Below are 22140 nucleotides of genomic sequence, written 5' to 3' on the forward strand. Positions count from 1 at the left end.
CTCCCCATTATCTGCATCTCTCCACATTGCTCCATGCTGTGCACTGGCATTTGGGAGCGCTGAGGGGATGCACAGATCAGGGTGGGGGACAGAGAGCTTCTTTGGCTCATCCCTACTGTCACCATCCCAACACCTGCACAGAGGGGCTGCCCCCACCCCCCAGCGCGACCCAGCTGCTACCCACAGCCCCCCAGCATCCACCCCAGGCACCCAACACAGGCATCCAGCACCCAGCCCTCACCCACCCCCTGCACCTGTCCTGGGCTCCCATCCTGTGCACCCTCAGTACCCACCCAGCACCAACCCCATGCATCCACCCCCAGCATCCACCATGGGTGCCCATTTTCAGCTCACCCCTTCCAGAACCCATCCTAGGTTCCTGCACAATATACTTTCTCCTTTGCCACCTCCAGTGCCCACTTCCAGCACCCGTTCCTCTCGCACACCCTCAGCACCCATCCCAGATTCCCATGCAATGCACCCTTCTCACCTCTACCAACCCAGCACCCACTCCAGCACCTATCTTTAGGGTTAGGGCTAGGGTAGAGTTAGGGTTAACCCTCTCATGACCACGTAGGTCTGTGCAGCACCCAGCCCGTGCACCCACCTCATGCACCCATCTTGTGCACCCAGCTGCAGCACCCCCCTCATGCGTACACCCTGTGCACTTTCTCCAGGTGTCCACCTGTAGCACCCACTCTGTACAACCACCTGCAGCCACCACCCCATGCACAAACCCTTAGCACCCCACACACCCTTCTGCGTCACCCCCCCAGAAGCACCCACCCCATGCATTCACCCCACACACTCCCTGCAGCACCCATCCATGCACGAACCCCATGCACCCCCCTGCAGCACTGACCCGGGGCACCCACCTCTCGCATTCCCTCCATCCACCCATCTCCACGTACCCTCCTGCAGCACCCACCCCATGCACATCCCCCATGCACCCACCCCACGCACCCTTGAAGCACCCACCCCATGCACTCACTCCATGCAAGCACCCTCAGCACCCCACACACCCCTCATGCAGCAACCATCCCATGCACCCACCCAACGTACCCCTTCGCAGCACCCTCCCTGCAGCGCCCACCCCATGCAAGCACCCTCAGCACCCCACGCAGGCACCCCAGGCATCCCTCTGCAGCACTCATCCCTATGCACCCACCCCTAGCACCCACTCTATGCACCCACCCCATGCACGCACCACACACCCCATGCATACACCCTCAGCACCGCCCCACGCATGCACCCCACGCACTCCCCTCTATCACCACCCCTCTGCAACACCCACACCATGCATTCATCCCATGAAAGCACTCTCAGCACCCCATGCATGCGCCCCATGCACCCCCTGCAGCACCCATCCCATGAACTCACCCCATGCACCCACCCAGTGTACCCCCCTTCATCACTCCCCTGCAGCACCGACCCTATGCACCCACCCCATGCAAGCACCCTCAACACCCCATGCACCCTTCTACAGCACCCACCCTATGCGTGCACCCCACACAAGCACTCTCGGTACCCCACACAAGCACCTCATGCACCCCCTGCAGCACCCACCCCATTCACCCACCCTATGCATGTACCCTCAGCACCCCATGCACTCCTCTGCAGCACCCACCCCATGCACGTGCCCCTTGCATGCACTCCACACACCCCAGTGTATCACCCCTCTGCAGGACTCACCCCATGCATGCACCCCATGCACCCCTCTACAGCACCCACCCCATGCACCCATCCAGTGTAGCCCGTTCATCACCCCCTGCAGCACCCACCCCATTCACCCACCCTATGCACGTACCCTCAGCACCCCATGCACCCCCCTGCAGCTCCCACCCCACGCACCCACCCCATGCAAGCGCCCCATGCACCCCCTTGTATCACCACCCCCCCGCGCTCCCCCTCCCACCCGCTCCTCCGCCCCGCTCCCCCCGCCGTCTCCGCTCTCCCCGGCCCTCCGCCGCCCCCTCCCGGCCGCGCCCGGAGCTCGGTTCGGTGCCGCCCCCGGGGGCCGCGGGGCCGGGAGGGGCGGCCCGAGATCGACCCGCTCCTTTCCCGCATCCGCCCCACGCGGAAGGAGGGATGCGGTCCCTTAACGCGGGATGCGGAACAGCCCACGGAGGGGAAGCGGTGCGGAAAGGATCGCCGGCCCCGCGGCAGCGCTGCCGTCAATGATCCGATTGTGCGCCGGGAACAGATGCGGCTTTTCTGCCGCCGTCAATGGAGGGGCTGTGCGGCCCCGCGGAGGGCAGGGGAGGCTCTGGGAGAGCGCCGCTGGAAATGTCAAACGAGGGGCGGATGCTGAGAGCCCGAGGGCGGAGGTGGGGGAGGCAGCCGGGAATGGTTCCGGATGGAGGGACGGAGAGATGTTTGCTGGCTCCCTCGTCCCGAGGACCCGGCTGGGATCATTTAGGCTGCTGAGGGCCCGCAGGCGTTCTGGGGCCGCGTTGTGGCCCTGGAGCACATCAACCCGCCCCAATCCCACTCTGCGGGGTGACGGGAAATGGTGGGTAAAGCTGAGCTGGCGTCACCCGCTGGGGCTGCCATGGGGCTGCCGTCCCACCGCTGAGCACACGGCCTCTCGCTTCTGGTGCTGCTCGGCGATGGAAGGCGTTCCCCGAGCCTGGGAAGGGCTCCAGGCTTCTGCTCCCACCCCATCACCGCGCCCAGGTCCGGCCGAAAACTGCAGGGCAGGGACAGGGGCAGGGATGGCCGGAGGCGCTGGGAAGTTCTGCCTGCGGCACCTTTGGGACGCGTTTATGGCCGTGCAACGGCAGGAAGGGGCCGATCCCCCCCGGTACCGCTGGACTGCGGCCAAAGCAAACCCCGGCACGGCAGAACTGCGAAGCGTTCTCCCAACAGGCCGGGCACAAAAAAAGCCGCCCGGCCTTGCCAAAGGCGTCGCCTGAGATAAGAGCCGGAACCCGACGGTTGGCACCTGCGGCCGGCGAGATCAGAGCGAGCATCTGCGGGGGGGTTGGCGGGGCTGCCCGGGGACGGGAGAGCACACGGGGTGACACAAAGCGCGGGACACGGCGGGGGACACGGAGATGGAGAGAGCGGCACGCAGCGCTCGGTGGGGACACGGCGGATTTGGGAGCACTGCTGCCGTCGCGATGGGGAAACTGAGGCACGGCCGCGTGTACGGGCACAGGCGGGGCTGGCAGGGAGCAGAGAAGTGGGCTCGCAGGGAAAGGAGCCCTACGAGACGCTCTTCTGACTTAAAAAAAAAAAAAAAAAAAAGTGGTTCGATGTTTCCTATGAACCGAAAACCCGTCGGGTTGCAGAACTTCTCGCCCCGACGGCCGCTCCCGGGAACGCGAAGTCGGGACTGCGGACCGCAGAGCCCCGCACGGCTCAGCCGCAGCTCCCGGCTCCGAAATCCACCATTTTTGGCACAAACGCCCTTTCCAACAGTGCCGCTCTTCCCGCGAGCCGCGTTACGGAAGAGCGCTGGAAAAACACCCGAGGGCTCGGGATGGATCGCGCTGGGAGGGAAAAGAAAAGGGCTCCCGCCCCCCCCCCCCGCCCCGCCCCGGCCCGGCCCGGCCCCGCTGCCGGCCCGCCCCGCCGGGCTCCGACCTACAGCCGCCGGGCCCCGAGCGGCCCCGCGTTGGGCTGCAGCCCCGCGCCCGGCCCGGACCCGAGGTGAGGGGGATGCGGGAGCGGCGGGCGGGGGGAGCTCGGTGAGGGCTGCGGGACGGGGCCGCCGCTCGGGGCCCGCGGAGGGGCCGCGTCGGAGCTGCCGGGACCGCGGAGGGGTGGGGCGGCCCCGGGCATCGCGGGCGGGCGGGACGCGGAGCGGGGCCGGAGAGGGGGCTGCGTTCCGTCGGGTCGGGCCGGGCTCTGCGGCTCTGCATGGGAAAAGGGAAGTCCTGGGGGGTCTTAGGATGGGGGTGCTGCGCGGCTCCCCGGCGTGGTGGGGACCCACGGATGTGGGGTGATGCGGGGCACCCCGTGGTGATGGGAATCTGGGGGTGCTGTGGGGGCTCCCCGTGGTCTGGGGACCCAGAGAAGTGGGGTGTTGTGGGGCACCTCATGGTGATGGAGACCTGGGGATGTTGTGGGGCACCCCATGGTGCTGGGGACACGGTGCATTCCCTGGGGTGCTGAGAACCTGGGGGTGCTGTGGGAAGCCTCGTGGTATTGGAGACCCACAGAAGTAGGGTGCTACGTGACACGTCATGGTGATGGGGACATGGGGGTGCTGTGGGGAACCTCATGGTGATGGAGACCCCCAGAAATGTGACACACCGTGGTGCTGGAGACACAGAGAGCTGGGGGTGCTGCAGGGCTCCCTGTGGTGATGGGGACCTGGGGGTGCTGTGGGGAGCCCCATAGCAATGGGGTCCTGGAGAACTGGGGGAGCTGTGGATCTCCCTGGGGTGCTGGGAGTTTTTTGAGGAACCCCATGGTGGTGGGGATCTGGGGGGGCCGTGGGACCCCTGGGCTGCTGTAGGCACATGGCGTGCAGTGGAGATGCTCTCAGATGGAGAGGGCTCAGCCCTCAGGGAACCCACAGCTGTTGTCACTAGCCCCAAAGGGGCTGGGAGCTGTTGGTGGGATGTGCTGCTGGGCTGCACTATGGGTGCTGGGCTGGCAGTGCGGCCAGGCGGGCGGTGGGGACAGCATGGTGGCACGGGGTGTGAGTGGAGCTGGTTGTCCCCTTCCTTAGGGGCAGGGGGAGGGGTGCTGAGCATCACCCAGCCGTACGCATCCTGCTGCACTGCTGTGGCATCGCAGGGGACGTGCGGACGTGTCACCACAATGGCTCCATGCAAGGATCCCGAATCACAGCAGGGTGCTGGCAGCTCCGGCCCTCCCGCTGTGGAGGAAGCTGTCTGTGCTCAGTGCTTTCCCTTTAACTTTGGGTTTTGGGGCTTATCGCTGCACGCAGCTTCGAGGGAAACGTGCCTGCTGAGATAAATCAAGCTGCAGTGGCCAGGGCTGCTCTGGACTCTGTTCTTCTCACATTCCTCATGACCTCAGTGTTTGGCTCCGAGGAAGGTTGTTGAGTGCTGTCAGTGTGTCCACCCACGACTGCCGTTGCCCCGTTGCAGCCCCATGGATGGCACAGCCGGGCCGGGCCTGGCACCGCTCTGCCCCTGCGTGGGGAAACGCCGGTGCCAGAAGCTTCAGCATCAGCGGGGTCGGCGCGGGGTCCTCCTGCCTGCTGGAGCGGTGCCTCGAGCAGAGCATCGGGGGGCAGGGGGTGCAAGGTGGGGTGTGGGCACAGCCGGCATTGCCCAGCCCTGTGCTCCACCTGCAGCAACAAAGCCGCCGTGCTCCTCCTGCCGGGACACGGAGAGCGGCCGCTCTTTGAAGCCGTGCCACGGCGCTGGAGGCTGCTGGGGCGAGGGGACAAGGCTGGCCTTGTGCAGCCAAACCCAGCAGGTGACGGCAGAGACTTAACCCTCTCACTACGGTGTGCCACCTCTGTCCGCCTCCGCTTCTCATCCTCAGAGCAGAGCTGATGCTCTCCTGTCCTCTGGCGCAGGTGGGTGCGCACGCATGGCCAGCAGCGTGGAGCAGCGCTGAGAAAGGGCGCCGTGGCCCGAGCCGTGCAGGAAGCATCGTGATGCCCGGCTCTTATGGGGCCGGAGCGGGGCTGGAGCGGGGCCAGAGCTGTTCCTGGCGCGGCCCCAGGCAGGACAATTCCCGGTCGCGAGGCGGAAGGGAGCGCCGGGGCCGTGCAGCCGTTCCTGTTGCTCTCCCTTTTCCTCCCGCTCGATTCACAGCGGTGCTCAGGGGAAGTTTATCCTGGCCTCGGCGCTGCTTAATGACCCGCAGGGAGGAAACCGAGCACTTCCCCGGCTCAGCGAGGAGGGGATGCGCTTCAATTTAGGGGCTTAGGGCTCCTCTCTGCGTGGCTTCCATGGGGTATGGGGAACAAAGTGCCCAGAGCGCAGCCCCAGAGCTGTGAGGGTGGATGCAGGCAGCCCCTGAGCTCCGGGGACATCGCTGAGGGTTGAGAGCTGCCTGCCTTGGGTTGGGGAAGCTGAGATGGGCCGTTCCAGCGCAGGGATCGCTGTGGTGCGGCTGTTTCCCACCTGGCAGCACTGTTCCCGCTGCCCCATGCAGAGATGCTGCGGCAGGTTGGGGCTGAGCAGCGCAGCTCCTTGGGCTGTGAGCTCACCCCTGGAGCGCGGCCCACGCTGCCATTTCCCTTCCTTCGCCTCTTGTTGGGTTCATAGGAACGGCCCAGCCCCTTTCTGTGCCTTTCTCCTGCAGGGAAGGGAAGCACTAATTCTCATTGCTCCTTACACTGAGTGCCAGGCTCGTGGTTGGGCGGGCATCCCGCTGGCTCCCACCCAGCCTGCGCGTGCCTGGCTCCTGGGAAAGCCAGGCTCCCATTTCACCCCCCCCCCCCACCACCACTCCTTCTCCTGTGCTTTCATCAGGAAAAGCAGCCAGGTTCCTCCTGGGAACACTGAGCAGCCCCGGCGGGGTGGGAGACATGGTGCAAAGCAGTGATGGGTGCTGGAAGCTGCTGGTGGTCGTGTGGCTTTGGGAAGCATCAGTTTGTGTGATCCTGGGCAGATTTCTCACTGCCTGGAGGCTCGGTGCCCTGCTCCTTCTCCCCACTCTTGACTCATGGCTTTTTGCACCCTCAGAGCTGGCAGCGCGGTCGGTCGGCCCAGGCTGCAAAGCATTCCTTAAATGTACAAACAATCCCTGGGAGCAGCTCCAGCTGTCAGGCACCAGGAAGGAGCCAGGCAGAGTCGGGGCATGGCTGCAGGGATGTGGCCCAGCTTTGGGGTTGGGGTACCCCAGCTGGGGGAGCGGTGTGGGGCTGGATTGCAGTGTTTTGCAGCGTTTTGCAGCATGGGGCCCTGCTGTCGTTTCAGGTTGATGGTCCCCTGCTCGGCAGCACTGCGGGGAGAAGATGGCTCAGCCTGCACACCTGAACCAGAACCTGCCAGGTAAAGGGACCAGAGCTGCATGTGGCAATTGGGGGTGGGGGGCACCACTGGATGCAGGATTGAACTGAGCCATCCCGATGGGTTTCCTCATCCCAGCACTGAGTTCAAAGCAGGGCAGATGCTTTGCAGCACCTGATGGCACGCAGGTGCCGGGGTGGCCGTCCACCATGTCACCTCCAGCAGCATCCCTGTACAGCGCAGCAGAAATGTCCTCCCGCCTCCACCAGGCCACTGCCTGAGCATCTCTGCTTGCCTTGCAGATCTCGGGGGCCCGTTCTTGTACAGGGACCAGGACGATGGCGAGAAGAGCTCGTACTCGGTGGAAACCCCCTATGGTTTCCTCTTGGACCTGGATTTCCTGAAATATGTTGATGACATCGAAAGTGGCCAAACGCTCAAGAAGGTGCCGCTGCCGCGCAGGGCGAAAGGGACGCGGCCACAGCCCGGCTCACTGCGCAGCCCCAGCAGCCACCCCAGCGCCTGGACCTCCACCGAGTCCCTGGCCTCCACATTCAGCGAGGATGGGAGGGGTGCACTGCTGCTGTCCCCGCACGGCCGGGTGGTCCCCGAGCCCCCCAGCAAGCAAACCTCGCTCCCCACGTCCCCACCGCCTGCGGTGCGGCTGCTCCCACCTCCTGCCCGCAAGTGCCTGGCGCGAAACCCGCAGGTGGAGAAGACCTTGCTGGAGACGAGCAGGAGGCTGGAGCAGGAGCAGAGCCGCTCGCAGCCGGGCGCCCCGAGCCAGGTGCACCCATGGGTGCCGGCAGGGTCCGAGGGCCAGCCGGGCTCCGTGCGGATGAGCCCCGGCAGCTCAGGGCGCAGCACTCCGGCCGCGGGGCTCGGGACGGCCCCACTGCAGCACGTGAGGGAGCAGATGGCCGCGGCCCTGCGGCAGCTGAGGGAGCTGGAGGAGCAGGTGAAAACCATCCCGCTGCTGGAGATGCAGATCTGCGAGCTGCAGCAGGAGAAGGCGAAGCTGATGGAGAAGCTGGTGGCGGAGCCCGGCAAGGTGTTGTTGGATCATCCTGATGGGAGCGAGGAGCAGCCCCACGCAGAGCCGGAGGGAGACGTGGAGCCGGCGAAGGGACGAGCGAGCAAGATAGCAGAGCTGAGGAAGCTGACGGAGAAGCTGGCCGTGCCGGAGCGGGGCGGCCGCAGCGTGCAGGGCAAGAGCGTGGCGGCCAGGCCCAGGGCTGCAGAGAGGCAGTGCCGCTCCGTGGCGGTGGGCGAAGAGCGGGCCATGAGCGACGCCGTCTTCTACTACCGATCACAGCAGCAGGGCGGCGATGTGCCGGATGGCAGGGAGCGCCGGGACGCAGCCGTGTGGGTGCTGGAGTCCTCGCTGGGCCTGGCCCCGGAGGCAGAGAGGGAGCTGGAGCTGCTGCAGCAGACGGTGGGGCACCAGAAGGACGTGATCGCCATGATGGAGGGGCACCTGCAGGAGGCCACGCGCGAGCTGGAGGAGCTGCGCATGGAGGTGTGCGCCCGGCAGCCGCGCGGCCGTGTGGACAAGGAGGTGACGGCCAGGCCGCAGGTGGCCGAGGCTGTGGTGGAGGCGGCGGTGGCCACGCAGAGCCGGGCGGCCGGAGAGAGCGTGGAGACGGCGGACGTGGCCGTGGGCTGCGCCCCGCAGACCGCCTGCGTCGGGGTGGGCTGCCGGCCCCACGGGCGGGACGTGGCTGTGGGGCCCGATGCGGCCGTGGGCCGTGAAGATAAAGGCAGCCAGGCCGACGTGAGCCCCCCCGCTGCAGACCCTGTCGGTGCCGGCCCTGCTGACCCCAGCCCTGACCACGTGGGCCCCACCAGCGCAGGCTCTGCCGATACAGGCGCTGCCGACCCACGTCCCACCAGCGTGGGCCCCGCCGTCCCACCCTGTGAGCGGACGGAGCCCGCCGTGTGTGACGCCGGATGCCAGCAGCCCCCCCCAGGCAGCCCCAGTGCCCCCACCCCGCAGCGTGCAGCAGTGCTGGGAGCCATAGGGGCTGCCTCACATCCCACAGTCCTCTCAGCGGAGGTGGAGGACGGCGGCCAGGAGCCGGCACGGGACGGCAGAGCGGCACCCAGCCCTGCAGCCAGTGAGTTGGGTGGGGGCTCGGGGTGCCCCCCGACTCACCGGGCCCTGATCCCATCTCTGTGCTGCAGGAGCCCTGAAATCTATCATGAAGAAGCGGGACGGACCTCCTCGGAGCGAGGCTGAGGGCAGCAAGAAGAGCCTGCAGTTTGTGGGCGTGCTGAACGGGGAGTACGTGCTCAGGGTCCCTGTGGTCCCGGGGGGCTGCCCCTTCCCCCAGCCACGGGGCAATGGGGGGGACCAGGTGGGTGCAGCCATTGAGCCCCTCTCTGTGCAGGTACGAGAGCACATCCAGTGAGGAGGAGGAGGAGGAAGAAGAGGAAGGAGACAGCTCCTCCGAGAAGGCTTCAGCTGACAGCTCTGACAGTGAGGAGCCGGGGGGCACCGACACCTCGGAGGAGGAAGAAGAGGATGCTGAGGATGGAGACGGACAAAGCGAGCTGAGCAGGCAGCAGGAGGGTGAGGGGGCCAGCACGGCCCCCCCAGAGTCCCCCGAGGTGAAGGAGAAGTAAGTGCTGCGCCTGCACCGTGCTGCGGTCCTGCTGATGGGAAAAACATACTCATGTCCTGCAGAAAGCATCGGGCAGGAAAAGTAGTTCCAGCGTCACTGGTCTGCTAAGGAAACCCTGAGAACAAGGCTGCAGCTGTGTCTTTTCTACAGGAGTGATGGAAAAAAAAAAAAAAAAAAGGCATTTTTTAACAAAGGAAAAAATTCAGCCTAAAAATGGGCAGATCAGTGTCTGAGCATGTCCGTATAAGGCTGTGTTTGGCAGGCTGGACCCCCCCCAGGGGCATGGCCACAGAACTGGGGGGAGGGCTCCAGCGATGGGGATGTTCCCTGGGGGGGGTGCAAGGAATCGGGGAGAGGAGTGAAACCTCAGGGCTGGGAGGCGAGGGCTCCGTGCCCTTGGGGCCATAACCACCTTGTGCCCCCAGGTTCGAGCTGAGCCCCAGGATGCGGGAGGCCTGCCTCATTGTTAAGACTCACCTGGGCCACCCCACAGCCACCAAGAGCAAGGAGGCGGTGAGTTGGGTGCTGCGGGTGGGGTGGGTACCACCAGGCCAGCCCTCCCCTGAGATGGGCAGCAATGCTCGCAGCAGCACTTTTCTTCCCAAAGCACGGCCCTGATATCCCCAAATCCCACGTAGACTCTGGGCTGTCCCTCCATGGGGCTGGGATGAGGGGTCCTGCCTCTGTCCCGTGCAGGGGCTCAGCCCCACTCACTGCCTGCAGCTCGCCAGCAGCAGCCTGGTCCTGCAGGAGTGGTTCCGTCTGTCCAGCCAGAAGTCATCCATCCCCGACACGGTTGCCAACCACCTCCTGGCCTTTGCTGAGCTCTCACCGGCCCTCCTGGCCCACGTGGTCAACCTGGCCGATGGGAATGGCAACACAGCCCTGCACTACAGCGTCTCCCACTCCAACTTCCACATTGTGAAGCTGCTGCTGGACACAGGTGGGTGCCCCCGAGTCTGCACAGCCCCATAAACATCCCGCTGCTGGGATGCCCTGGGAGCAGCGCCCCCAAACCCCTCCTCTGCCCTTTCCCACAGGGGTCTGCAATGTGGACCACCAGAACAAAGCTGGTTACACAGCCCTCATGCTGGCAGCTCTGGCGGCCGTGGAGCAGGAAGACGACATGAATGTGGTCAGGAGGCTCTTCAGCATGGGCAACGTCAACGCCAAGGCCAGCCAGGTTGGTGTAAGCTGGGGGCCACTACGTCCTGACCCCCTGCAAGCAGCTCCTGGCTCCGTGCTCACTTGAGTTCACCCTGAGGGGCCGGTATTTGGGGAGGGCATCATATCAGGAAGCTCCTTCCACCCAGCATCAGGCAAGGAGGTGCTCAGAGCCCACGTGGGCACTGGGGACAGCTGCGGGATGAGCAGGTGGCCCAGCTGGGGTCGAACCATCCTGGCAGTGTTCCTCGTGTCACAGGCCGGCCAGACAGCACTGATGTTGGCCGTCAGCCACGGGCGGCAAGAGATGGTGGAAGCCCTGCTGGCCTGTGGGGCCGACGTGAACCTGCAGGATGAGGAAGGCTCGACTGCACTCATGTGTGCCTGCGAGCACGGCCGCGTGGAGACTGTGAAGCTGCTGCTGGCTCAGCCCACCTGCGACGTTTCCATCGTGGACAGTGTAAGGCTTCTCTGCCAGGGCCTGAGCACACGCACCCACCCCCAGACCCAGACCCAAACCTCTCCCAACTGCTCTCCTGTCGTCCTTAGGATGGTAACAACGCTGTCACCATCGCGCTGGAGGCAGGGCACAGCAACATTGCAGTGCTCCTGTATGCCCACCTCAACGGGACAAAGGCACAGCCTCAGGTGAGTGCTGCAGCCCCCTCAGCCCTTGTAAGGGACACGGAGGTGGCACCACACCGCCAGTAGGGCTGCCCAGCGGGCAGCTGACACAGCGGGAGGGAAAGGGGGCTGTGGCTCAAGTGAGAGCAGCTGAAGGTACCCAAGGAAGGTGCTGTGGAGGCAACAGCAGCGTCCCATGGGTGGCAGATGCTCAGCACAGCCTTGGTGGCAGGGGATCAGCCTGGCCGGCCCCAACCAGGAGCCACAGGAAGGGTCTGTGGTGCCATTCATTGACTCTACTCCTTCTTCGCAGCAGGGGACGTCAACAGCGGGCACCAAGAGCCCTGTGAGCCCAAAGAAACCAAATTAGAGTGACCTTTGGATCCGGCTGCGTGCCAGCGGGCCGCCATCAGAGCCAGGCTGTCACTTGTCCCCCTTCCTGCTGCTCCTTCGCGTGCTGAATCGCTCCCTGAGGCTGCGGATGTTTTCCATCTCCGCTCGACAGAGCAGGCACTGTCCTGGGCCTCAGTGCAGGAAGTGTCCCGCTGCAGCTGCAGGAGCTCTGCGGGGCTGTGGGAGGGCAGGCAGCAGCAGCAGTGGGAGAGGGGACACAGAGCAGCTGCCTCGCGGCCACAGGAGCATTTCCAGACTGAAATATGCGCTCGTCTTTCCTGGCATTTCCTTTCCCAACAGAAACCTGGCTCTTCTCTAACACATGCACACAAAAGAAAAAATTATATATATATATACACACACTAAGCAATATATATATATATATATATAAAAAGTTGAACATCAAATCACTCCATGATTTGATTTGCTCAATGGGAGCCAAAACTTCTGGGTGCTCAGGGTTGCAGCCGAGCTGACAGAAGAGATGAGAGCCACAGCTGCATTTAGGGACTGAGACTGCCCAGCCTGCGCCAGGAGCCACAGAGATGAGAGTCAGCCCACAAGCATTTCCCATTTTGAAAGTCCCACAGCCACCAACCATCCGGGGGCCGTCGCTGCCTTCACAAGCCTGCTTGCCCTCCCCGAGGGGAGGAGCGGGGCTGCTAGCTCCAGAAATAGAGCAGCAAGAAGAGCTCAGAGAGAGCCTAGGGCCTGCAGAGATGGACACGGACGTAGGAAAGTGTGTCTGTGTAAGTGTGCGCGCGCCAGGCAGGGTGGGAACAGACAAGGTGAGGACGAGGACTGGCAGCAAACAGAACAAGAAGGCTTTTGCATGCGAAGCAGGCCCGGCTCTAAGGTAAGCGATGCTGCAGCCCCCACCGCTGCCCCTTGGCTCCTCTTCCCCCACTGAGGCACACAAGGCCGGCTCTGAGCCAGCTCACCGGCTGGGAAATGCTCCCAGGAGAGCTGCTCCGGGCAGCACAGCGCTGTTCTCGCCTTGTTTCGGCTTTGCACTGAAGTTACTACACGATGCTTGCAGCCACTCTCCAGTACACCGCTCTGTATGTACTCCATACTCACCGCTTTTGTTTCACACATCTGTTTACTGACATTTTTATACTGGTGTTTATTTTTAAGACAAATAAAATTTAAACTTATTTTGAAATATTACAGCCACCATCGACACTCTCCTGCCTCTTTGTCTGGTTACAGCTCTGGCCCTCTGCACTCCAACCCCACAGGTTTATTGAACTGCCTAAATCCATCCGTGGTGCTTTTTATTTCAGAGCAGAAAACCCGAAGCCTGGATTCAGGTCTTGTGAGCTGATGGCTTCTGGTTTGTCTCACTTCACAGAAGCAAATGTAACACCGAGACCAGGTGCAGCCCTTCGCTCCCTGCTGCTAACGCTGTACAGCTGTATTGCTACAGAGCAGAACCAGGCTGCGAAGATCCTTGCAGGGCAGGAGTGTGCAGTGACCACACAGAGACAAGTGGGGAGGGCTACAGCTGCTCCAAGCCACCCCACTCACTACAAATGCATGCCCACCTGGTCACTGCTCACAGCTGATGCCTTGTGCCACTCAGCAGCACAGCAGGCAGCTCTGTTCTGTTGCCTGTCCTCAGCACACCACATTCTTTGGTCACGGCCAATGCTATGCTGGGAATGAAAAGCAGCCAGATAAGAGAACTCCACAGCAGGCCTCTCCTTGCACTGAGCCAGGCCTGGAGAGCTCTGCTGTGCCACAAGAACCAAGGAAAGGCAGGCTCACTCTATGATCTGAAGTTAAAGGGACATCAAAGAGGAAACAAGAATCAGATAAAGCAACAGCACATGCACATACCTGACAATCCTAAGCTCAGTGATTGGAACATTCAGTTCTGCAAATGCTCTCCTCAGCTTTTGGAAGCTCAAGCTTTCTTCCCGGTCCCTGAAGTGCTTTAATGAGGTTCAGGGCATTGAAGGAAGACAAAGATTCCCACCTGAACTGTGACAGTTTTCAGACCGACTCTTCATATTTTGTCCTACCTCTACCTTTATTTAGTGGCCTAAAATAAACTCTTCTGGCTGATCTTGTGGCAGAAGCGAAAGCTGCAGGCACTGATGTTGATTTACTGACACCTCAAAGAGGAAAGGTAACACTTGCTCTCTGTGGGTGACTGCCAGGAAAGACAGCAAGGAGCTGTATTTATAGCAGCACTGATGGAATTGCTTACTGAGGACAGAAAGGCTGAGGCAGCAGGCAGTTACTTTGCAGGCTGGTAAGTTGCCTCCCAAATTAGAACTCTATAGAGGAACTGCAAGCATAGCAGTACCTCACTGCTGGTTACATACAGAGCTAGCAGAACAGTCAGAAACGAGGTTGCTGTAACCAAAATAAAGTTAGCTTTGTTGCAAGTAACAAGTTAACCAAAAATACAGGAACAGAACAACATCAGGATGAAGGCATCATGTACAAGCACAGTTCCAAGAGCAGGCTTTGGTCCCCCTACTGAGCCCCAAACCAAAGGCTGACCCACACACAAAGGCACCTATAAAGCTAAAATAGTCAATAAGCGGGCAAAAAACTACTGGAAAAAAAACTTTTATTGCGCAACCACCAACGCCGCGCTGCTCTCCATCTCGCTGCAGGCCGCTCCAAACGCACGCAGCGCCCATCAGCAGCGCAGTGCGGGCCCAGCCGTGCAGCTGGGGCGGCCCGCAGAGCTCAGCGCAGCCGCCGTGCCTCGCGTTCCGACTCGAGCAGGGTGAGGACGTCTCCCTCTCGCACCGGTCCCTTCACGTTGCGGATGATGGAGCGGCTCGTGTCGTCCATGAACTCCACGCGTACCTGAGGCGAAGCAAAGCGTCATCGCGGCCCAGCGGTCCCGCGGCCCGGCCCAGCGGCCCGCTCACCTGCGTGCACTGCCCCTGGGAGCCGGTCCGGCCCAGCACCTTGGTGACCTGCGGACACAGAGCGGCGCGTCAGAACCGGGACATCGCCCCGCCCCCCGGAGCCCCTCGCGGCCCCTCGCCCCCACCCTGGCCAGCTTGATGGGCTGCACGCGGCTCGTGTCCATGGCGGCTCTGGCGGCAGGAAGAGGGAGGGGCCTCCCTGCGCTGCTTTATATAGCGACAAAGCTCGCGAGATCCAGTAAATCGCGCGCGACTCAGTAAATCTCACGAGACTTAGCAAACCTCGTGCGTTCCCGCTGCACAGCCTCACCTTGCGCACATCCAAATCTCGCGACGTTCAGCATAAACACCCTCCTCCCCCCCCGCTTTATGTCTCCCCAAGTCTCGCGAGATCCAACATGCACCGCGCCCTCCCGCCCCGCCCCTCGCTGCCCTTCACAACAGCCAAGATGGCGACAGCCACCCGGCTCATCCAGCGGCTCCGTAACTTCCTGGCGGGGGTAAGGGCGGCTCCGTCCCGCGGTACCGCGCGTCCTGCTTGCTGCTGGCGAGCTTCGGCGGCCGCGCTGTGGTGGCCTCCGCCTGAGGTTCTCTCGCCTTGCCTTGCAGCGGGACCTCCAGGCCAAGCTGGCGCTGCGCTACACGGAGATCTCCAAGAGGTACCGCTGTATGGGGGGGCGGCGCTGCTCCCTTTTAACCCGGCGGCGCTGAGGCCTTCTGGCAGCAGCCCTTGTGCTGGAGCTTTCACACCTTTGCAGGACGCAGCCGCCGCCCCGGCTCCCGGTGGGCCCCAGCCACAAACTCGCTAACAACTATTACTGCACCCGGGATGGGCGCCGGGAGGCGGGCCCGCCCATCGTGGTCGCCTCGGGGCTGAAAACCCTCGCAGCGGGGGCTGAGGGCAGCAGGTAGGTGGGAGCCCCTCTGCCCAGAGCTGGTGTGAGCCTCGTGGTTTGCACCAAAATGTTGCTCTTCTTACAGCTGTGGATGCCCCATCCCTGCAGGTATTCAAGGCCAGGCTGGATGTGGCTCTGAGCAGCCTGGTTTGGTGGCTGGCGACCCTGCATATAGCAGGGGGGTTGAAGCTGGATCTTTGACGTCTGTTTCAATCCAGGCTGTTCTATGATTCTGTGATAACAAGCAGTGCTGGCAGCTTTCATAGCTTAAAAGAATGCTGAACTGATTGTCTGTGCTTTTCTCTAGTACAGCATCTTCTCTTTTTCTACCCCAGCTCAAGCTCTGCAGTGACAGCAACTGACAAAAAGCCAGTGACGCCGGGGCCGGTGCTTAAGAAGTGGGAAATCTCAAAAGACCAGCCCTACTTGTGAGAAATAAGTGTGATAAATCTGGATGTACAGGTCTTGGTTCATTAAAAAGCAGCACTTTAATGGTAAGCCTGCAGTGGATTTAGCTATGGAGATGTTATACAGAACATATTTGCACGCACAACTAATAAATATATTTAAAGTTGTGATTGTTCTCCCCTTTTGTCTGTTCTGTTGGAGTTACTGAAATTATTCTTCAGTGCTGTTTTGGATGTGAAGTTATTTCAAGAGGATAATAGGATGATGTACAAGCTTGGGCTTGGCATGTTTATGAGCTGCTTGTGATGTAAACTCCTGCAAGAGGAGACCCAGAAACACAGCTGGGATATCCCTAATGGACAGAGCTGAACAACACACCTGGCACTCTTATGTTCTGGTAAGAGATATCCATTAACTGTGGCACTGCTTAGCTCTCAGTAGCCTCAGAGTCCTGTCTGATGGGCTTAGCATCCATCAGTTCATTGTGCCTTCACACCCATAAAGCTGTGACTTGAATGGTTGGTATAGATTTTGCTCTGGCTCGTAGCACACCAAGCACCTTGAGACATTTGGCATGGCTGGGAGGAATCCAGCCCTTACCAACACTTCCCAGGACAACTGTTAAGAGCAGAGCAGTCAGTTGGGATAGAGGCCCCTCCAGGCTCACCCTGCCAGCTGCAGGTCCCACAGCCCAGCACCCAGCCCTGTGCTCTTCCAGTGAGTTCCAGTGGTGAGTGATGTCTGTTGGCGATGAGTATTATAGTTTTGCTGGCATATCTCTGTAAGAGTATGAGCTCATTTGCCTACTCTGCTTCCCCAATTTGTCAAATCTGTTATCCATCTGGGCAGCTGTCCACCCCCAGCCCCATAACATAGAATGACAGAACAGCCTGGGTTGCAAAGGACCACAAAGATCATCAGTTCCAACCCCCTGCTGTGTGCAAGTCGCCAACCAGCAGCCCAGGCTGCCCAGAGCCACATCCAGCCTGGCCTTGAATGCCTGCAGGGATGGGGCATTCACAGCCTCCTTGGGCAACCTGTGCCAGTGCTTCACCAACCTCTGGGTGAAAAACTTCCTCCTAACATCCACACTAAACCTGTCCTGTCTCAGTTTAAAACCATTCCCCTTATCCTATCACCATCCACCCTCACAAACAGCCGTTCCCCCTCCTGTTTATACGCTCCATTCAAGTACTGGAAGGCCACAATGAGGGCTCCATGGAACCTTCTCTTCTCCAAGCCAAACAAGTCCAGTTCCCTCAACCTTTCCTCATAGGAGAGCTGCTCCAGCCCTCTGATCACCTTAGAGACCCTCTGGACCCATTCCAAGTGCTCCACGTCCTCCCTGTGCTGGGGGGCACCTTCAATACCAATGAATGCCTCCTGGTGCTCACTTTAACTCAGGATAGCAGCCTCAAAGATGCCACGTTCTCAGGGGAAAAGACATTGACTCAAAACCTTGGCCAGCATCGCATCACAGTGGGACTGCTGAGTTACTGCAGCCTCACCGATACAACGACCGTGTCATCCCTTTGAAAACTAGTTCACAGTTATTTGAGGGCGTTGATTTTTTGTTTTTTGGGGGGCTGGGCTTTGATCTGTTTGGCGACCCTGAAGTCGAAATGAGATGATCACCGCGGTCCTTTTCAACCCAGGCCGTTCTACGAGCAGCGGGGCAAACGCTGCTTAGTATCTCCATCGATGACGCTGGCAGTGAGACGCGCCTGAGGGACGGGATGCCGCCCGGCAGAACCTCGCGAGGTGCCGCAGATCCGCACCCCGCACCGGCGGGCGCAGCCGAGCTCGCGCACACGACGCGGCGCGTGCAGCCCGCGGGGCCGCGAGGTCAGCCGAGGGGGCGGGGCCTCGCGGAGGAGGCGGGGCCTCCTGAAGGTCGCGGGCCAGCTCGAGGCCGTCTATTGGCCGAGGGGCGGGGCGTCGCGCATGCGCCCTGCCCTCCCGCGGCCCGCTTTATAGACGCGCGGCGGTGGGCCGGGGGTCGGCATGGCGCGGCTGCTGGCGGTGCTGGTCGTGCTGCTGCGCGCGCTCCGCCCGCTGCCCTCCTCTGCGTCCGGCAACGGTGAGTGCGGGCGGCCGCGTCTCCCGCCGTCCTCTCTCTCCATTGGATCCCTGCGCACGCCCTTCTCTCTCATTGGCCGACGCCGTCCGCGGCTCTCTCGCTTTCATTGGCTGGCGCTGCGCGCGGCTCACGAGCACCCCGGGAACGGGCGGCGGGGTTCCCCCAGTGACGGGGTTCCCCCAATGACGGGGTTCCTCTCCGCTCGCCCCGCCCCGCAGGTTCCCTGGTTCGATGCCCCCCCGCGATGTTCCACTGTTCGGTTCTGCGCGACCCCCAAACCGACTGCTACCCCCTGGAGTGGCTCTGCGACGGTCATCCCGACTGCGATGATGAACGGGACGAACTGGACTGCGGAGCGATCGGGAGCACCGCGGTGCCCACCGCCGGCGATACGGGTACGGCCGGGCCTTTCTGGGGGGGCTGGCCTTGGTCTCCGGGATGGGCAGGGAGCCCCTCTGCTCAATGCTTGCGGTGCGGAGTCAGACGGGGCGGTGTGGCGGGGCACCGGCTTCACGATGCAGCCTGGGGGGAGTTCCGTATGAACGGGGAGCAGAACGTCGTGCTGAGAGATGCGGAGCCCCGGCACGAACTGCCCGGAGCGGTGGGGCGCTCTGCTTCTCAGGGGATCCCCAAATACCTCCGGGATGCTTTGCTGTGCACCTGCTGCAAGGAGCTGCCGTGGCTGGGGCACCTCCAGCAGTTCCTGCAGTTCGGTATCTCCTCCCAGCAATGCCCCACAGCTGCCATAAAGCCCAGAGTGCAGTGGAACGGCTTTGCAGTGTTGTTATAAAGATAAGAGCTGTGGCTGACTGGCAGAGCCTTCCCTCCGTGTTTTCAGCCCTTTTGAAGCAGCCTCATCCATCACACCTCGCCCTGGGCTGAGCTCGCCCAGCTGAGCAGAGGAAATGCTGAGCAGCCCCACCTCCTGTGCAGCATTCAGGCGCCGCAGGGCTTCCTCAGGAAGAGCTTTGAAGGGTCTGCTTCCCTGCCTGCTGTGCTGGCTGCCCTTGGTCATCACAGAATGGCCTGAGTTGGAAGGGACCCCAAGGGCCGTGAATCTCCAACCCCCGCCACACGCAGGGCCACCAACCTCCCCATTTCACAGCAGCCCAGGCTGCCCAGGGCCCCATCCAACCCAGCCTTGAACACCTCCAGGGATGGACGGGGCATCACAGCCTCTCTGGGCAGCTGTTCAGCACCTCACCACTCTCATAGGAAAGAACTTGTCCTTGGGCTTTGTGCTCCCTGGCCCTATGGGCAGAATGGGTGCAGCCGTCTTGCTTCAGGAGCCACTTTTAATCAAGCTTTCCTGCTTGCTTGGTTTGCTCATTGGCTTTTTCTCCTCCTACCCTAACAGTTCTCCCAGTCTAAGAGAGGTGAGGAAAGTTTCCCGGCTCCCAGCTGCTGGCGTGGGCTAATGATAGTAACAGAGCATAAGGCTTTGCTTCAGCTGATACAGTCCTGCTGGCACTCCTGAGTGAGCTGGGCACCTGTTTGGGTTTGGGCTGGAGGCTGCTGTGCACGGTGCTGGGAGCCTGCTGGACTTTTTGCTTTTTTCCATCTCAGAGGCTTCATCTGTCCCTGCACCCGGGCGTGCTCTGCCATCCAGGAATCACGGCCGCATGTGGATGGTGATCGTTGCAGGTATGTGAGACTCAGAGCACAAATGTGGGCAGGTTTCCCCATTGCAAGAGGTGCCTACGTGACTGGTATGGTAAGAGACTGGGTCTCTGTGTCCTCTGTCTCAGCTGGAGGAAGGAGCTGATGCTCCCTTCTGCATATGCACAAATGCAAAGTCCCACCTATTCCCCCCTCACTTGTAATCCACTCCTATGTATGTGAAATGCACCTTTTGGCAATAAGGGTAAGGACTGTGACTCACTGGCGTGCACCCACCACACAAATATTGTTGGGTTGGAAACTATACTGGAGCTGAGGGTGATGATGTGGATTTTCTTTCCCCCCTCCAATCCAATCTCTTTTTCTCTCTCCTTATCTCTTTTCTCTCTTCTTCTCTCACTTTTCAAGCTAAATTAGGATGTAACACAATGCATATCATCACACCTAATCACCAGTAATGTACGGATACATAAATATCTTCATCCCTGCAGGCATTCAAGGCCAGGCTGGATGTGGCTCTGGGCAGCCTGGTCTGGTGGTTGGTGACCCTGCACACAGCAAGGGCTTGGAACTGGATGAGCACTGTGGTCCTTTTCAACCCAGGCCATTCCATGATTCTATGAAATATATATCTGCATTTTGTGCTTGGTATTATAGTGTAATACAAATCAACATTTGTTTGGCAGGGTTTCACCTTAATTATCCTGAGGGAGTGTCAAAACCTCAGAGATCCTCCCCTAAGGCGCCCCGCTCCATGCAGTCTGGCACTAACACTGCCGTGCTCTTTGTCCATTATTCTTCAGGCTGCTGGTCTCTCATTAATGCTATCGAGCAGCAGTGCCTGGTGCAGATATCCAGGCACAGTGAGTGGTTCTCTGCTTATGCACTCTTCTCTTTAGTGCTCCTGAGCTGCCTGGTAGCTGTGGGTGGTATCGCTGCATGGGGGAAGTCCAAAGCAAAAAGCAGGTCTGACATCTTCAGTCTCGAAAATGCCTCCAGGGAGCAGTTGGTGCCTGACAAGAGCCAGGCAGACTTGTTCTCCTGACAGGTAAGTTCTTTGCCCCCACGTGAGGGAGCACTGCTTCCTGCCCTGTGTTTCTAGCACTAGAGCTTTCCCTTGGGTAGCTTTTCCCAGCTCTCTGAGCTGCTGCTCAGCCACACACCCATTGTCTCAGTTTGCCCTGAAGCAGCAGAGCTCTTGCTTCCTCTCTATCAGACATGAGAGCTCTTGTTTGGCTGCAGGATCCCTGCATGACCTCCTGTGAGAAGGTGCTGCCTTCTTTTGGCGCTCTTATGTCCTTCCTGTGCTGCTGAGGGCTCTCAGCACTCATGCTAGGGCAGATTTCCTGCTGTGGGTTGATTTCCCAAACTTACAAACTGAATAAAACTGGATTTCACGGCAAAAGGGCTGCCAACAACCATGGTCTTGTTTCCTGTAACAGGGATCTTTCTCTGTGAGGTGGTAAGATGGGACTGACCTGCTCTCCCTGCTGCTCACCATGGAAGCTGGCTGAATTTGGACGTGAATCTGATTTGCTGTTGTACTCGGATCTCCCATTGGAAATGAGTCTTAGATGGTAGCACTATGGGACTCGAAATAGGACAGGACCTTCCCCAGTGCTGTGAAATCACCCCTCCTGCAGATCACAGAAATTCCCTCTTTTTGCCTGCAAGGATTATTAATGCTGCTTCTCATCACCGTGGCCTTCAACCTGTAGGTTTAATTCTCCATGAAGGTGCAGTGCCAGGTGCTGCTCTGCCACCCCTCTCAGCAGAGCTCACTGAACCCACACACATCAGCTGTACGCTCCCTGAGCCTCCTTTTACCAGAGGTTTTGAGTGTTTGGTGTCCTGCTTTCAGCTTGAAATAACGAGTTCCTTGGGTCAAATGCTGTGAGAGCTCTGCTCTGTGAGCTCTGCTTTGTGGTTGTTTCTGCATGGCTCTGTGCTGTGCTCTTTGTGTAACTGACAGTGTTGGAGTTGTGTTGTGTCACCCAACAGCAGCTCAGCACCACGCAGCCCCTCCTTCCCAGCAGGAAAAGGAAAAAAAAAAAAAAGAAAAAAAAGTAATTAATTTATATATATTTACAAAACAAATGCTGCACGATGAGTTGCTCAGCACCTGCTGGCTGGTGCCCAGCTGGAGCACGGAGTGTTAGCAGTGTTCTTTATGTCCTTTGTTCCCCAAAGCACAGCACCAGACCAGACGCTGAGAAAGCCGCCCTGTCCCAGCTGAAAACAGGACAAGAGATCACTGACCTGTGCCTCTAATTCAGTGCTGATCTCTGTTCCGTGTGCTCCTTGCCAAGGGCTCAGTGAGTGCACAGAAGACACAGAGCTGCTCTGTGCTGCTGGGCTGAGCAAAGCTGCCCGTCGGTCCCAGAGCAGGGCATTCTGCTCTTGTTGTAGCATGTAAGTGTGCAGCTGTCACCCACAGAGCAGCTGGGCACGTTGCAGCATCAGTATTTGTTGCACCAAGAGGTTGTGTGCGTGACCTTGCCCCTGTTCCCATGGGGACAAGCAGAGGTGGCTGTTGGGGAAGGATATGGG

At 60.6% G+C, this 22140-nt stretch overlaps 4 protein-coding genes across 4 annotated transcripts; 3 read left to right on the top strand and 1 right to left on the bottom strand.

Annotated features, from left to right (window-relative positions):
* Positions 1-3122: 3122 nt before the first annotated feature.
* On the top strand, positions 3123-11669 carry KANK3 (KN motif and ankyrin repeat domains 3; the record flags this gene model as incomplete). The annotated part of the gene is given in 12 exon segments (XM_079546946.1): positions 3123-3227; positions 3230-3528; positions 3530-3654; positions 7190-9004; positions 9072-9171; positions 9278-9508; positions 9937-10024; positions 10235-10454; positions 10552-10694; positions 10935-11135; positions 11225-11323; positions 11613-11669. Coding segments are annotated over 12 exon segments (3483 nt in total).
* Positions 11670-14259: 2590 nt separating this feature from the next.
* On the bottom strand, positions 14260-14756 carry RPS28 (ribosomal protein S28). Its single transcript, XM_079546913.1, has 3 exons — positions 14712-14756; positions 14587-14634; positions 14260-14521 (listed from the first exon to the last, which is right to left on the bottom strand). Exons 1-3 carry the CDS (start codon positions 14748-14750, stop codon positions 14399-14401), a joined length of 210 nt encoding a protein of 69 aa, XP_079403039.1. The 5' UTR covers positions 14751-14756; the 3' UTR covers positions 14260-14398.
* A 279-nt stretch (positions 14757-15035) lies between these two features.
* NDUFA7 (NADH:ubiquinone oxidoreductase subunit A7) lies at positions 15036-15998 on the top strand (the record flags this gene model as incomplete). Its single annotated transcript, XM_079546680.1, has 4 exons — positions 15036-15086; positions 15196-15245; positions 15345-15494; positions 15818-15998. 4 exons carry the CDS (start codon positions 15036-15038, stop codon positions 15912-15914), a joined length of 348 nt encoding a protein of 115 aa, XP_079402806.1. The 3' UTR covers positions 15915-15998.
* Positions 15999-17894: 1896 nt separating this feature from the next.
* CD320 (CD320 molecule) lies at positions 17895-20635 on the top strand (the record flags this gene model as incomplete). Its single annotated transcript, XM_079546937.1, has 4 exons — positions 17895-17970; positions 18189-18365; positions 19537-19614; positions 20490-20635. 4 exons carry the CDS (start codon positions 17895-17897, stop codon positions 20633-20635), a joined length of 477 nt encoding a protein of 158 aa, XP_079403063.1.
* Between the last annotated feature and the right edge of the window lie 1505 nt (positions 20636-22140).

The sequence above is a fragment of the Tetrao urogallus genome, assembly GCF_951394365.1.
Source record: "Tetrao urogallus genome assembly, chromosome: 25".
Classification (NCBI taxonomy): Eukaryota; Metazoa; Chordata; class Aves; order Galliformes; family Phasianidae; genus Tetrao; species Tetrao urogallus.